Source organism: Thunnus maccoyii, chromosome 16 (genome assembly GCF_910596095.1).
Source record: "Thunnus maccoyii chromosome 16, fThuMac1.1, whole genome shotgun sequence".
Taxonomy (NCBI): Eukaryota; Metazoa; Chordata; class Actinopteri; order Scombriformes; family Scombridae; genus Thunnus; species Thunnus maccoyii.
In genome coordinates, this window is record NC_056548.1 from 599,815 (window position 1) to 616,784 (window position 16,970).

Genomic DNA, 16,970 nt, shown 5'->3' on the forward strand with positions numbered 1-16,970 from the left:
ATTTTAATCGTTATCTATTAATCTGATTATTATTTTCTGGATCAATTGATTAGTTGTTTAGTTCATAGAGACTAAAGAAACCAGAAAATATTCACATTTAACAAGCTGCAATCAGAGAATTTCTCTTCTTAAAAAAAGACTCAAAACGATGAATCAGTTATCAGAATATTGGTGATTAATTTAATAGTTGGCAACTAATTGATTAATTGTTCTATGTTATATGTGTTATTGTGTGTTGTGGTCTCATGTGGGAAGAAACATTTTAATGGAGAACATAAAACATCTCGTTCAGAAGCTTTATAGAAGTTTTATAACTGAGATTCAAACACCGACTGCGTCGCATCACGTCCTGTTTGTTTACACTCAGAACATAAAATCAGACGGTTATTATCAGCCAGACTGTGAACGACTCTTTTCACCTGCTTTAGTCCATTTTAAGATTCTTTTAATCACTTATGAAGCCCAAACAGAGCTGCTGAGCTCTGACATCACCGGACGCCTCCGACAGATCAGCTGAGTCTGTTGACTGTCTGAAATAACATTCGATAACTTCAAGGTTCCTTCGATGTTTAAACTCTGTAACCTGCTTTATTAACAGCTGACTGAGTGAAGCTTGATGTCTGTTTGTGTCTAAAATCAGTTTGACGCTGAAACAAAAGAAGAGTCAAGTCTTTTATTCTTTTAACCCAAACGAGAACCAATGAGAAAGCACTTTATTAAAGCAAAAAACAGAGAAAATCAACCAGACAGCCGGCAGACAGGAAACCAACAAACCTTAAAAAAACAAAAATCTCTGAAGGTCAAAGGCCGTTATTTTTCTCCCCATATTCTTTTATTCTCGTCTCAACAGTTCAGTTTATTATATTGCATCATCGTCTCCTCTGTTCCCTTCAAAAAATAATAATAATAATAATAATAATGACAGCAGTCCTGTTACAGGTGATTATCAGTCAGCCGCTGATTGAAGCTCAACAGTTCACAATCACAGAATCCCTTGTTGTTGTTGTTGTTGTTGTTGTTGTTGTTTTTAAACAGATGGAGCTCATAAACTCTATGATTTATGTACAAATGTAAACACAAACAAGGTGCAGATAAAGGTCTTTTTTTTTTTTTGCTCCAAATGAAGATGGCGCTGCCTCCTCTCTGAAGCTCCGCCCCCCTCACCCACCTGACACACAAACAGTGTGAACAGCTGACGTCTGAGTCTGCTTCAGTAACAGTTTATGGATAAAACAACCGGCTGTGTTTTTGTTTAATTCAACAACTGAAACATCAAAGTTCTTCATCAAATTGACACAAAAAACAAACTGAAATCCGTCGTTTGTATCAGCTGATAAACGGTTTCAGTTTAAAGTTTAAAGTTTTAGATTCAAATACGACCTGAAACAGATGTTTTTATCTCAGACTCAGACAGTCAGAGAAGAAGAAGAAGAAGAAGAAGAGTCCTGGCCGGGACTCCTCCTCCTCCTCCTCCTCCTCCTCCTCCTCCCTTCAGCTGCTCCTCTTCACTAACGAGACACCAATCTGTTAACGAGCTGAAGATAATTAATGACACAAAGTGACAGAAAGCTGAACAGTGGTTGAGCTGCAGGCTGTGAGGTGACGGAGTCTGAACAGCAGGAGGCGACAAACTCCAGATTCTCCTTCAAACAAACCAACAAACACGTTCAGATGAAAAAACATCTTCATCTTCTTCATCACTAAACACAGAAACAGGCCTGAAGGGTTAATGCAGCTTCTTTAAACGCCACTAACAGTGTTTTTAAGGAGAATCTGAACCGTGTTGCATCATGGGAGCAGCTGATCTTTCTGTCAGCATCAGTAACACACACACACACACACACACACACACACACACACACACACACACACACACACACACACACACACACACACACTCTCTCTCTCTCTCTCAGTCGTCCTCGGCTCTGTAGATCGGCACGTTAATGCTGTGGAACGCCGGCACCCAGCGGTTGTCATGGAGACCCACGTTGCAGCCGGGCGCGTCCCTGTGGGTGCCGTGGCAACACATCCAGTATCCGGGTCCGTAGGGCAGCGCCTGGCAGTACGGCTTGTGGTGCCAGCGGCACAGCGACACGTCGCCGCGGCCGTAGCGCTTCTTGCACTGCTTGCAGGGGTCGTCGCGGTAACGGGGGTCAGACACCCAGAGCGAGTCGGCGGGCCGCACGCCGTACGTGTCGATGATGAACTGGAAGTAGTGGCAGCTGCACTTGAGCGCGGCGAGGCTCTGCGTGTTCAGCAGCAGCAGGATCTTCAGCAGCAGGTGATGCGGCAGCAGCGACAGGTACGGCTGCGGCTCCAGCAGCTGCTGCAGACGCTGACGCATCTCCAGGAAGTCCTGCGACACCGACGCACGCCGCGCCACAGGCACCACGGCAACCTCCTCCTCCTGAGCTCTACTCTTCTCTGATTGGCTGCCAGAGACAGGAGGGCGGTGGGGTCGTGAGGGGTCGGCCTCCGGGTCAAAGGTCGTTCTGTGGTGTGGGGGGCGGGGCTTAGAGTCTGTGGGTGTATGAGGTGAGGAGGGAGGGGTGGAGTCTGTGTGGGGGCGTGTCTGCAGCTCCGAGGCCGCAGGAGGCGGAGACAAAAACAACAAGCCTGGCAGAGGCTCCGCCCCCTCAGACTGCAGGGGCGTGGCCTGAGTCTCTGAAGCACTGCTCCCGCCCCCCCGAGCCACGACCGCCACGTCGCCTGAGGGGGGCGTGGCTATGTCAGGGAGGGGCGGGGTCAGAGCTGAAGTTCTGGGTGTTTCTGAGCAGCTGATTGGCTCTCTCTGAGCTCCCGGCAGTGATGACGATGGTGATGATGTCAGTGATGATGATGGTGATGCGGGCTGGCAGGGGGCTGAGCACTGGTCCGTGGCGGCGAGCAGGACGCGTCCCACCATCCTCCTCAGACTGTTGCTCCTCGACAGATCTCCCTCCACTCGCGTCCGCAGACACTCGGACTCCAGCTTGGCCACCATGTCCGACACCCTGACGCTCTCTGGCTCCTCCCCCCTGACCTCTGACCCCTCCCTGACCTCAGGGGGCGGGGCTCTGGACAGCATGATGGTGGTGGAGCTCCTCTGGAGAGCGAGCACAGGTTTGGAGTCACGTTGCTGCTGCTTGCTCGCTCTCTGCTCCAGGAACGCCACCATGTCCACCACCGACACCTTCGTGTCCTCCGCCTCCTCCGACACCGCCTCGACCCCTCCCTGCTCGCCACTCGCCCGCTGTGTCGAGTCCGAGCGGTGCGGCGACGATTTGTGGGCGTGTTCAGGAGGGTCTGGGAGCTGGTTCCTCTGGTCCTGCTGGAGGTTCTGGTTGCTCCCAGACCTCCTGCGCCGCTTGGCGTTGGAGGTTTCCTCCCAGCTTCCCTTCGCCTTCACCGCCCTCGACAATCCCGCCATGGGGGCGTGGCTTGTACACACCGGCGACGTGCGATCCCAGCTGCCGGAGCTGCTGGTTGAGGTGCGTTCACTACCTCCTGAAGCATCCGTCCGTCCCGCTTCTGAGGTGAAGATGGCGATCTTCTCGCGGACGTGTCCAGGCTTGATGGCGGCCCAGATGTCCAGCGGCGCGTCACCGTCCTCTGCAGCTGTCTGGTACAAACTGAGCGTGTCATTCTCGCAGTCCGGTGGAGAGGGGAGGAGCTGCAGGGCGCCGCTGGGTGACGTCTTTAGCCGGAGCGATGTGACCACACTGCTGCTGCTGCTGATGTTGTTGTTGTTGTTGTTGCTGTTGGTGGTGGCGTTGCTGCGGCGCAGCGTGTTGGTCGAGATGACGCTGAGTGGGAGGCGGCTGCTACTGATGTTGCCATGGTTACTGCCGCAGGTCCTCAGCAGCGCCCCCTGCTGGCTCATGAACACGCCGCTCCGCTGGGACGACGTCTGAACACCGGCCGGATCCAAACGCAGCTCTGAACGCACGAGCTTCGGATACGACTTCAGATGCATGATGGTCCTGACAGACGGAGAGAGAAAAAAAAAATTAATAAAGACGAAATGTTGTCTCTGCTGTCAGATTTAACACTTCCTGTTCTGTCAACAGGATCAGAAAAAAGCCCAGAAACAGTTTTGAGATATAACAAGATATCAGATATTATTATTATTGATTATATTGATACGTAATGCAACCACGGAGTACATACGCAGCCGTCGCTATTTCACTGTGTTTTCAACTTATTTAAAGTTAAATGCATCGTTCTGTTTGTTCATTCATCTTGTTTAGTGTTTGGTTGTGATAAAAGATCCTCTTAGTTTTTCCAGTAAGTAGTTTTTCTTTTAATGGCTTTAAGCCTGTTTTTTTTTGCTAGCGAAAATTAGCATTAGCATCACACAGTTAACCACTGACCGTAAATGCATCATGCTAACCAAGCTAGCAGCCAGTGTTAGGGTCAGCTCCACCCTCTCGTCCATATATGGTCACTTCTGGCTCCAAAAATCCAAGATGGCGACGGTCAAAATGCTAAACTCAAGACTTCAAAACAGCCGTCACCATGACAACGTCCGTATTGTTTTACATTCGATGTCGTTACTATTACATCATCATTACTTCAGTAGAATAATGATGAACAGGCGTCTATGAAGCATCTGTGTGGTTTAAGTTGTGATTATATATTATGATGTTGCTCCCAAAGACAAACTGGAAACTTAAGTTTTGTGTTTTATGTGTTTGAAAATCTCTGAACAGGCACCGCAAACTACTTCAGGCTATAAATGCTGTAGTTCATGTTATATACTACACACACACACACACACACACACACACACACACACACACACACACACACACACACACACACACACTAACTGATGTTACAGCGTGTTAGTGACGTGTCAAACACACTGAGATCAACACTCAGTTAAAATGAGTCAGTTCAGACCTTTCAAGGACAGATTTGCTGCCCGAACACAAACACACCTCTGAACATCACTGCCAGTTTATCACGTGACACACACACACACACACACACACACACACACACACACACACACACACACACACACAGCTGATCAGCTGCAGGATGAAGAAGGCCTTATAAGCACAGACAGACTCAGACTGAGTCAGAGGGAGGAGAAACTATCTGTGATGTTTTTCTCTTCTGTTCTTCTGTTTTCATGGGTCTTAATTGTCACATGTGAGCTGCTGTTGAGACTCTTTCTGTGATCTTCGTCTCCATGGAGACGGGACTGACACTAATCCGCCTACATTAGTAAAAGCATCTGTTTGTTTCCCTTTTCTTCTTCAGACTAAAAACAACCTTTTTCTCCCTGAAAACGGAGCTTTTCCAAAACGGCCTCCAGAATGTGTAAACACCCGCTTGGCGTTGTAGTGTGTACAGGGAAACGCTGCAGAAATGCTGCAGAAAAGTTGTAGAAACGCTGTAGAAACGCTGTAGAAACGCTTTAGAAACGCCGTAGAAACGCTGTAGAAACGCAGCAGAAAAGTTGTAGAAACGCTGTAGAAACGCTGTAGAAACGCTTTAGAAACGCCGTAGAAACGCTTTAGAAACACTGTAGAAACGCTGCAGAAAAGTTGTAGAAACGCTGTAGAAACGCTTTAGAAACGCCGTAGAAACGCTGTAGAAACGCTGCAGAAAAGTTGTAGAAACGCTGTAGAAACGCTGTAGAAACGCTTTAGAAACGCCGTAGAAACGCTGTAGAAACGCAGCAGAAACGCCATAGAAACGCTGTAGAAACGCTTTAGAAACGCTGTAGAAACGCTTTAGAAACGCTGTAGAAACGCTGTAGAAACGCTTTAGAAACGCTGTAGAAACGCTTTAGAAACACTGTAGAAACGCTGCAGAAACGCTGCAGAAACGCTGCAGAAACGCCGTCGTATCACTGACAGAACAGACGGTGGCAGTAGCGAGTGTTGTTCTCTTTATTGCTCAGAGTTAAACGTATCTATCGACAACCTTTCTCTGCTCAGACTGTTGGAATCTGCTGCAATAAACTAAATGTCAGGAAACAGGAAACAGTTTCTTCTTCACTGGTTTTCTGTGGCTGACCTTGACGGAGGTGCTGTAGACGCAGTTTCATCCTGGAGACGCTGTGGATGTTTCAACCACTCTTATGAATATATTTTAACAACATGTTGAAAACCTTGTGAAGAACCTGAGACGGTTGTTGTTTGTCTCTTGTGGACGTGCTAACATGTTAGCCCCGCGGCTGCTCTATGACCTGATGATGCGTCAGCGGTCGAGTGTTTCCGCCCCTGAAGACCTGAAAACATCATTTCATGCTGCTGCTGATCTCCAGGCTGCTGCATTCTTTGTTTTCCTTTGACCACATGTACAGACATGTGCAGGAACACACGCTAACTACAGGATGACATCATCAACAACTGTGCAGAGCAAACACACACACACACACACACACACACACACACACACACACACACACACACACACACACAGCATGACCTCAGCTGTCTGGACTGGTTCCCACTAACACGCCCAGCATGAACAGACCTGACTTACATTTGTTCAGCTCATAAAGTCAAACTCTTCTGCACAGATGTGATGCAGCTCTGTTCCTCTCTCTCTCTCTCTCTTAGTATTGATCAGATTTACTCTGTTTACTATATTGATTAATCTGTCCATTATGTTCATTGATTAGTTGTTTGCTCCAGAAAATGTCAGGAAATGGTGAAAAGTGCTTCAGTGTTTCCTAAAGACGACGTTTACCGTCAGAGAGACGAAAGAAACGGTGAGCTGCACTGATGAATGAACTAATCAGTGCAGCTCTGTGACTGGCGCTGTGACCTCTGACCTCTGACCTCCGTCAGTGTTTTCTATCACTCTGCTCTGACTCCAGCTTGTGTAATAAAGCTAATCGTTTCCACATTTATCTGCTTTATGAAAGACGTTCTACAGTTTCACAGTAACGCAGCAGGTTTCACGTATCAACTTCAGATTTTCGGGGCGAATGGCTTCATCCTGTTACATCATCAGTGATGTCATCCTGTTACATCATCAGTGATGTCATCCTGTAACTACAAACAGCCTGTTCACTTTTAAACATCTGAAAGAGTCACATGTGAACTGAACATCAGAGCTGCAGCGATTAGTCGGTTAATCGATTAATCGCCAACTATTTTGATTATCGATCAATCGTTTTGAATAATTTATTTAAAGAAATAAAGTCTAATTTCTCTGGTTGCAGCTTGTTTAATTCTGAATCTTTTCTGGTTTCTTTCGTCTCTGTGACAGTAAACTAACGAGACATTTGATGACGTCGTCTTTAGGAAACACTGATGGATCAATCAACTAATTGATTAATTGAGAAAAGAATCAACAGATTCATTGATAATGACCATCAGTTGCAGGTCTACTAGATGTTATACAGACGGGGACGCATAAAGGGTCAGTACAGTCTTGGACCTCCTCTTGTTATTGATCCTACAGATTGATTGAACTCTTCATCGTTCTTCATAAAGATCTTCTTCCTCATGTGATGATGATGATGATGATGGTGGGTTGAGATCTGGTGACTGTGAAGGTCGTAACATGTGATTCATCCTGGAAGAGACCAAGCTATGTCCAGCACTCAGCCCTGGACCAGACCCCCTCACTGTAGGGGTCCAGCACTCAGCCCTGGACCAGACCCCCTCACTGTAGGGGTCCAGCACTCAGCCCTGGACCAGACCCCCTCACTGTAGGGGTCCAGCACTCACACCTGGACCGGACCCCCTCACTGTACGGGTCCAGCACTCACACCTGGACCGGACCCCCTCACTGTACGGGTCCAGCACTCACACCTGGACCAGACCCCCTCACTGTAGGGGTCCAGCACTCACACCTGGACCGGACCCCCTCACTGTAGGGGTCCAGCACTCAGACCTGGACCGGACCCCCTCACTGTAGGGGTCCAGCACTCAGACCTGGACCGGACCCTCTCACTGTAGGGGTCCAGCACTCAGACCTGGACCAGACCCTCTCACTGTACGGGTCCAGCACTCACACCTGGACCAGACCCTCTCACTGTAGGGGTCCAGCACTCACACCTGGACCAGACCCCCTCACTGTAGGGGTCCAGCACTCACACCTGGACCGGACCCCCTCACTGTAGGGGTCCAGCACTCAGACCTGGACCAGACCCCCTCACTGTAGGGGTCCAGCACTCAGACCTGGACCAGACCCTCTCACTGTAGGGGTCCAGCACTCACACCTGGACCAGACCCTCTCACTGTAGGGGTCCAGCACTCAGACCTGGACCAGACCCTCTCACTGTACGGGTCCAGCACTCACACCTGGACCAGACCCTCTCGCTGTAGGGGTCCAGCACTCAGACCTGGACCAGACCCCCTCACTGTAGGGGTCCAGCACTCAGACCTGGACCAGACCCTCTCACTGTACGGGTCCAGCACTCACACCTGGACCAGACCCTCTCACTGTAGGGTTCTAGCACTCACACTTGGACCAGACCCCCTCACTGTAGGGGTCCAGCACTCACACCTGGACCAGACCCCCTCACTGTAGGGGTCCAGCACTCACACTTGGACCAGACCCCCTCCCTGTAGGGGTCCAGCACTCACACCTGGACCAGACCCTCTCACTGTAGGGGTCCAGCACTCACACTTGGACCAGACCCCCTCACTGTAGGGGTCCAGCACTCAGACCTGGACCAGACCCTCTCACTGTAGGGGTCCAGCACTCAGACCTGGACCAGACCCTCTCACTGTAGGGCTCTAGCACTCAGACCTGGACCAGACCCTCTCACTGTAGGGTTCTAGCACTCACACCTGGACCAGACCCCCTCACTGTAGGGGTCCAGCACTCACACCTGGACCAGGTTTTACTTGAATGTGTCACCTGTCTGCTCACTATTTTCATATCAATTAGTTTCTGTTTTTCTTCTCAGTGTGAAGATTGACTTCTCCTTGTAAACTGAATATTGAGGTTCTGGCCTGTCGACTGATTGATTGATTGATTGATTGATTGATTGATTGAGAGAACGGGTTGGTTGCAGCTCCATCCTCGTATGTTTACGCCTGTACGGTGGCCTGTTTAGGACATCTCACACTTTATCAGACTCAGCTGCTCAAGTAGTTTTCTCTCCTGATGTCATCGAACCTGGATGGAGACCGGCCTGTGATTGGGCAGCTGTGTGCAGAGGAGGCGGGGCTTACCTCCAGACTGCGTGTTGATTGGCTGGTGGTGGTCCTGGTTTGAGTGACAGCCCCTCTGATCCTTCAGCTTCACATTTCTCACACGTTCACTGTGACTCCTCCCCCGACAGGAAACACAACCCGACGCCGCCTCTCGTGTGACTCCGCCCCCTCAAGATGCACTCACACACTGCAGGAAAAAACACACACACACACACACATTATTAATGAATACACACACACACACATTATTAATGAATACACACACACCTTCACAAATACTGAACGGTTTTAAACTGGTTGGAAAACCTAAGAAAACGCTCGCAAACGACCACAAAAACGTCTCAACTACCATAAACCAATAAAGAGGCAGCACTGTTGCATGCTGGGACGTGTTCTAACAGGTAGAGTTACCTGGATACCTTCACTACCTGAACCTGGAAACCTCTAACATCTGGACCAGATGTTTACAGCAGTGAAGAAGCTGATGTGTTCAAGGACGCTGAGATTTTTGACGATCGCCTGCTGAACAACAAATGTTTTCAGGAATAAACAAGTAAACTGACGCGATACTCGAGTCTCATACACGAAAACATGCGAGTCACAGAGCCGTTATATCAGTTTAGTGCAGGGTGGCGGCTCTGCAGGTGCGCTTGATTTGACTGCATTAACCGGGTGGAGACATGAATGATATTTCTTCTAGGAGGCTGTACTGAAGAACAATATATATATATAGCTTGTTGTTGAACACAGATGTGTCGAGTTTTTCGAGTTTTTACTGCCGTCAAACAGCATCTTCAGCTCAGACGAGCTCCTGCTGGTTTAGTCCAATCAGATCGCAGCTCAGCCTCTCAGAGCCAATCAAAGATGCTGCTGTTTCACCTGTCACCAGGTTGGGCCCGCCTACATCTGTTAACCCTTTACTGGTTGTATTTGAGACGTTTTGATGAGAGTTGATCATTGCTATTGATTGGAAAATATACATCTTCCAATTAATCAACTAATCAGCTCCTGTTTGAGCCGCCAACGTACGTTATTAACGATGGAAAAAAAAAGAATCTTATGTGAGCTGATTTTACCACTACTGATGGTGCGAACATGCCGATCCTCCTTCTGTGTGTGTGTGTGTGTGTGTGTGTGTGTGTGTGTGTGTGTGTGTGTGTGAGTGTGGGGTGTGCGTGTGTGTGTGTCTGTGGGTCGTGTGTCTGTGGGTCGTGTGTGTGTGTGTGTGTGAGTGTGAGTGTGGGGTGTGTGTGTGAGTGTGTTGGACCACAACAGCAGCACGTGGTCCAGCTGCTTCTATAATGTGACACCGAGCAGCTGCTGTCAGACTCAGCTCTGCTTACACACACACACACACACACACACACACACACACACACACACACACACACACACACACACACACACACGAGCCAATCAGCTGCTAGAACTCTCTCCTTGTGTCTATATAAGGCAGCAGGTAATCAATAAGTTAGGAACGCCTCCGCTGGGTGTGTGACAGATTGTCACGTCCAAACACACACTGTGGTTACTGGTGTGTGTGTGTGTGTGTGTTTATTTTATCCTCCCTGATGTACCAGCTGGGTGGAGTTTACCGCATCAGGAGCGCTCAGTCAGGCTCAGGTCCTGATTTGTTAGAGCTAATTCATACTTCCACGTGCACGAAGCGTGTTTGTAATATTCACAGACGGGATTTTACATCACAGCTGGAAACAACCATCAGTCCATCCACATCAAATTGATTGACAATTATTTAGATAATCAATTAATTGTTTTCTAAGAAAAAAAAGTCCAAATTCTGTGATTCAGCTTCTTAAATGTGAATATTTTCTGGTGTCTTCAGTCTCTCTGACAGTAAACTGAAGATCGTTGGGTTTGGGGAAACATTGATCCACATTTTTCACCATTTTCTGATATTTTATGGACCAAACAACTAATCAATTAACTCCAAAAATAATAATAATCGTTAATGAAAATAATCATGTGTGTCTGCAGAGCCGTGGTTGTAACATGTATGGAAGCACATGCCTTTACTCCACCCGCCCGCCTCTAACAGGAGAGTAAAACAAACGCCCCAGAGCGACAGCAGCTTCAGGAGCCTCGACGCTGTGACCTCTGACCTCTGACATCACCTGGCTCAGACTCTGTACGATCCAATCAGGAGTCTGAGAACATAACTGATGATGTCATCGTGATGTCATGAGGCTCGGAGACGACGGCTTTTATATTATTTGTATCATCTGTTTCTCACAGAATCACCGGAGGACTCGATCAGCTGTCTGAGTCATGTGACTGTGTTTACAGCCTCTGATTGGTCAGGAGTGAAACTACAGAAACACCTTCAGTTCGTCTGTAAAAACAGTCTGAGGCTCGTTTCAGCACGTTCACCCACAAAACCACACCCTCCACTACCTCAACCACAAGGCATGCTGGGAAAACACCAGCAGCCTGAGAGTGTGTGTGTGTGTGTGTGTGTATACATCATGTTTCTGAGAGAGAAAAACCCACAGAGCTGTTTTACAAACCAACTGGTTTCCTCAGTTTAACCCACACACACACACACACACACACACACACACACACACACACACACACACACACACACACACACACACACACAGCAGGTCACCAGACAGTTTGAAGCTGCACTTTAGTTTGTAACAATCTGAAGTCTTATAATTAATCACATTAGAGCTGCAACCAACAATTATTTTCATTATCAATTAATCTGTTGATTAATATCCACTAATTAATCGATTAGTTGTTTTATCTATAAGATGGTGAAAGATGTGGCTGCAAGAGTTCAGCTGAATAAATAATAACATGATGATGCGTCTCTCAGTCACTCATTATGGTCCAGTCAGGAGCAGAGATATAAATATATATATAAATACTGGTATTACTGGTATTACTGGTCCAGTATTTGGCTTCATATCAAACCGGTTTGATAATGTTTACAACATCCAACAGTAGTGAGTCAAACTTTAATAAAAGAGAAAAATGCAGTTTCACTGACACTGACACACACACACACACACACATTCACACGCACACACATTCACACACACACACATTCACACGCACACACATTCACACACACACACACGCACACACACTCACACGCACACACACACGCATACACACACATTCACACACACACACACACACACATTCACACACACACACACGCACACACATTCACACGCACACACATTCACACACACATTCACGCACACACATTCACACACACATGTGCACACACGTGCGCACACACACACACATTCACACACACATGCGCACACACACGCGCACACACACACACACACACACATTCACACACACGCACACACACACACACACACACACACATTCACACGCACACATTCACACGCACACACACACACATTCACACACACACACACACACATTCACACACACACGTTTCTCTGCAGATTGTTTTTCTTGTAAATAAACAGATTTGTGTTGTGACTGAACAGGAAACTGTTTGAATTTATGACCGAGTTGTATTTTGACTTATTTTGTTAAATTGAAATGTATAAATGGAATCAAACGATCTCTGACAGTAGTCGTATCAGCCAGCTGATCGATGGAGTCGACATGTGTGTAATTTAGAAGTTATGAGGAAACAATAAAGTCCAAACATGTTCTTCACAGGTTAGATAACTGCAGCCTGTGGATCAGACACTTTCCTCTGAATATTATGACCTCTTCCTCTTAACTCATAACATCATTCTTCTAATATCTTCATCATAAAACATATATTTAATCCTGCTGTTTATATAGAAAACCTTAAAACTAACTTTAAAACATTCACTTCCTGATGTTCAGGTTTAAAACACCTTCCACCGCTGATGATGTGAAACTGGACCGATGAGTTTCAGACAGCTGACAGGAAATAGACTTTCAAAAGAAAATCAGGAAGTGACTCTGCAGCAGAGAAATCAGACAGCAGACAAACACAGATAAGAAACGATCAGCTGATACGACCTGAGTCATGTGATCGACTGGACAAACACACTGAAGCAGAGTCGCACTGATTTAACCTCACACACACACACACACACACACACGCACACACACACACACGCACACACACACAGATGCACGCACACACACACACACTCGCACGCACACACACGCAAACACACAGACGCACACACACACGCACGCACGCACGCACACACACACGCACGCACGCACACACACACAGACGCACGCACACACGCACACACACACACACACACGCACACACACACGCACACACACACACGCACACAGACGCACACACACACACACACACACACACACACAGACGCGCACACACACACACACACACACACACACACACACACGCACGCACGCACACACACACACACGCACACACACACACACACACACACACACACACACACAGACGATGTCATCAGACATCATGTTACTGTAAATCAAAATGATCCCAGTGACTCCACACAGACCTTTACTGGTTTATAATCTGGGTTTCAGATCAATACTCTGTATCAGCAGATGAGGAAGGAAAAGACAGATTAAAGATGTAAGAAACTGAAGCAGCACAATGATAGTTGATTGATTGATTGATTGATTGATTGATTACTTTTTACTGAGAGACGCTTTACACAACTGCTTTAATGAAAATGATCATTAGCTGCAGCCCATGTTGATATTTAACATCATATCTGTTATTGAGCTGCAACGATTAATCAATTAATTGATTAGTCAACAGTTTGTCATTTTAAACTAAACTTCAGACATCTGAAGACGTCACCTGTGACTCCGGGAAACGACACTAACGAGCATTTCTCATTATTACAGTGTAAACGCCTCTTAGTTTCTCAGAGTCAAACAAACACATGAATCACGTTTTAGAAGCTGAAACCAAAACAAACATTTTTACATTTTTACATCAAATACGACTGAAACGATGAATCAATTATCAAAACAGCTGCAGACTAATTGATTAAATGATATTTGGTAAAAGGAAATATTCTGACGACGTGCTCTTTAAAGCTCTTTAAAGTGTGGAACTCGAACGTCTCATTTCGTTCTCTTCGGCGCCGCCACATGGCGTTTAGCGGTAACTGCAGGTGTGTTTTTGGACAAGAGCAGGTCTGTCGGTTGGCTCCGCCTACAGTCTCTGGCCAATCACCCATTGGTTAACGGAGATGCGTCACTAACTGCGCCGCTTGTGATCTCAATGCATGGCGGGAAAGTCGCCATAATAATAATAATAATAATAATAATAATGATAATAATAATGATAATAATGTCAGCGGGCCACAGGCTCAGTCACCACTGTGTTACCTCTTTCAACGAGAGAGACTTAAACATTTATTTGAAATTGCGTCTTTGAACTGTGGTTGCGGCTCGGTGATGGTTGTCGTCTGGTCACTTATTGAAATGATCAGTTTTAAGGTCAGTCAGTCACCAGATGTTCCAACAGCTGCAGCTTCATGTTGAAGGAACTTAGAAAAGGTTTAATTAGGACTTTAGATGATGAGAAATCTACATGACAGAAAATTAATAACTTTTGCTAAACTTAAAGCTGCAGATATGATAGAAAATAAAGACTACAGGATGAAAGAGGGACGGATGATCTCCAGGAAGCAGCTGCAGATAATAGTTCTGAGGTTATAACTGTATAACATAAAACATCTTCCCTCCTTCTTTTCTCTGGTTTATTACTGTTTTAGACAGATAAACTTATTTATTCTACGTTACTGTGTTAACTTTTACTCGTCTCTCGTCTCTTATTTGTCGTTCACCTTGTTCACATGTCTGTGTTGAAGGTCAAATATGCTGTTTCTGTTTGTCAGAAAAATTAATAACAGTTCAAGTAAAAAGACAGACAGACATTTATTGAAATGAAAATCTTTGAGATTATAACTAAGTAGTTATTAAATGATCAATGACACAGTTATAATAACTGATGAGTCACAGAGTGATTCATCCAGTAAGAGAACAAACATCTGCTGATGACTTCAAACTGTTGACAATTCATCAACATTTTATAGAAAAAACAATCAGCAGAAGAATCAATGACAAATGAAATTAATCATTAAATGCAGCCTTGTTCTGCACTGTGTAGATGTTAATAGATTTTATATTTTAATTAAATGTATATACAGTTTATATCCTTTTAATACACACAGTTTAGATGTATATTTGTATGTATGTTAGTTCACCTCTACTACACAGAACCTTTGTTATTCAATGACTGTCCTTCTCTTTCTTACACTGTTTATGTTTATTGTTTAATGTTGATGTTTGTTGCTTTTTCTGTTGACATCTGGAACACATTGACTTCCTTCTTCCTGCTGCTCGGTGAATAAATCTGATTCTGAAACATGTTCTTGTCTCAGATCTCGTTACTGTTGGAGCTACTTTCAACCACTTTAAACAAATCTGTTTTCAGTTTTTGGACTTTTTCTCTAATCTTTGATTTTTGCTGAAATATTGGATCATTTGAACATTTATTGAAATGAAAGCATGTGAGAAGTTTAGAGGGAAAAATCACTATTTGGTGGAGCTGTTAACAACTCATAGACATGTGAAATGTGACCCCGACTACACACTGCTTTTTGTAAGACGTCAAAAGCCAAAAAGGTTGGAAACCACTGGTTTCATCTTTAACAATGTGTTGTATTTTAAAAGCTTGTTATATTATCCATTGTGTCAAATCTTCATCTGAAAAGTAACTAAAGCTGTCAAATAAATGTAGTGGAGTAGAAAGTACAATATTTCCCTCTGAAATGTAGAAAGTAGCATCACATGGAAATACTCAAGTAAAGTACAAGTACCTCACAACTGTACTTCGGTACAGTAAATGAGTAAAAGTACTTAGTTACTTTCCTCCGCTGACAGCTGCTGTAAACTTGTCTGCGGCCTCTTCATCACAGCTAAGTTAGTTAGCATTTAGCTGGAATAAACACTCCACACTTGTGCCCACATGACGCCAGAGTTCATAGATGTTAATGACACAGACGGTTAACAGACTGTTCAGCAGAAAACAAGCCGTCAGAAACCGGAACAGACCTCAAACACAAGTACACAAACTTTGCTAGCCAATAGCTAACTAGCATGCTAGATGCTGCGGCCGTCTGAAGCCATGATACACCTGGCTAACTGACTAGCCTCTAGAGCTAATTGGAGCTTTAGCAAACAGACCTGGGAGGGAGACAAACAGCGCGACGACATTTAAACGAGCAAGAAGTTTTTTTTAAAATAAAGCTGTCTGTGTTTAACTCGGTTTATTTTAACATAAAGACAGTTTTAGCTTCAGGTGGTAACAGCAGCTAACGGCCAGCTAACAGCAGCAGAGGCCGGGACTCGGACTGACCTGCTGGGGGAAATCGCTCCGTCTGTTCGTGGAAGGAAAAGCTGCTGGCAGCCACAAAAACAACAAAAATCCTCTTCACGGTTCGTCCTGTAGCTCTTCAACTCTCTGGCTGTCTGTTCCTGCAGCTATCACTGCATAAAATCTTGTTTTAAAACATTAAATCGCGGTGTAAGCGGAGCTCCGTCGTTGCTGAACCTGTCCACTGCTTCGAGTTACTGACTAACTTACTGATCGAGCAGCGACGTACAGCTGGAGCAGCTGCGTCATGACGTACAGCTGAGGCAGTTGCGTCATGACGTACATGATCGAGGAGATTCACTCGATTCACTTTATTGCCATGTGTGGTTCAATCAGTCAGGCTGAACAAATAAATTAATTAACACATTTACAATAATTCAAACTTAGATTGAATTTTTAAAAAAAAAAAGTATTTAAAAAAAAAAAAAGTTATACATTAATCACCAATACTTTACACC

At 45.6% G+C, this 16,970-nt stretch overlaps 1 protein-coding gene across 1 annotated transcript; it reads right to left on the bottom strand.

The window, feature by feature from the left end:
- Positions 1-658: 658 nt before the first annotated feature.
- On the bottom strand, positions 659-16,731 carry fbxo34 (F-box protein 34). Its single transcript, XM_042389177.1, has 3 exons — positions 16,495-16,731; positions 9,138-9,306; positions 659-3,965 (listed from the first exon to the last, which is right to left on the bottom strand). Exon 3 carries the CDS (start codon positions 3,956-3,958, stop codon positions 1,913-1,915), a length of 2,046 nt encoding a protein of 681 aa, XP_042245111.1. The 5' UTR covers positions 3,959-3,965; positions 9,138-9,306; positions 16,495-16,731; the 3' UTR covers positions 659-1,912.
- Positions 16,732-16,970: the final 239 nt, after the last annotated feature.

Coding starts and splice junctions, on each gene's coding strand:
- fbxo34 (XM_042389177.1), bottom strand. CDS start 3,958: ATGCATCTGAAGTCGTATCCGAAGCTCGTGCGTTCAGAGCTGCGTTTG.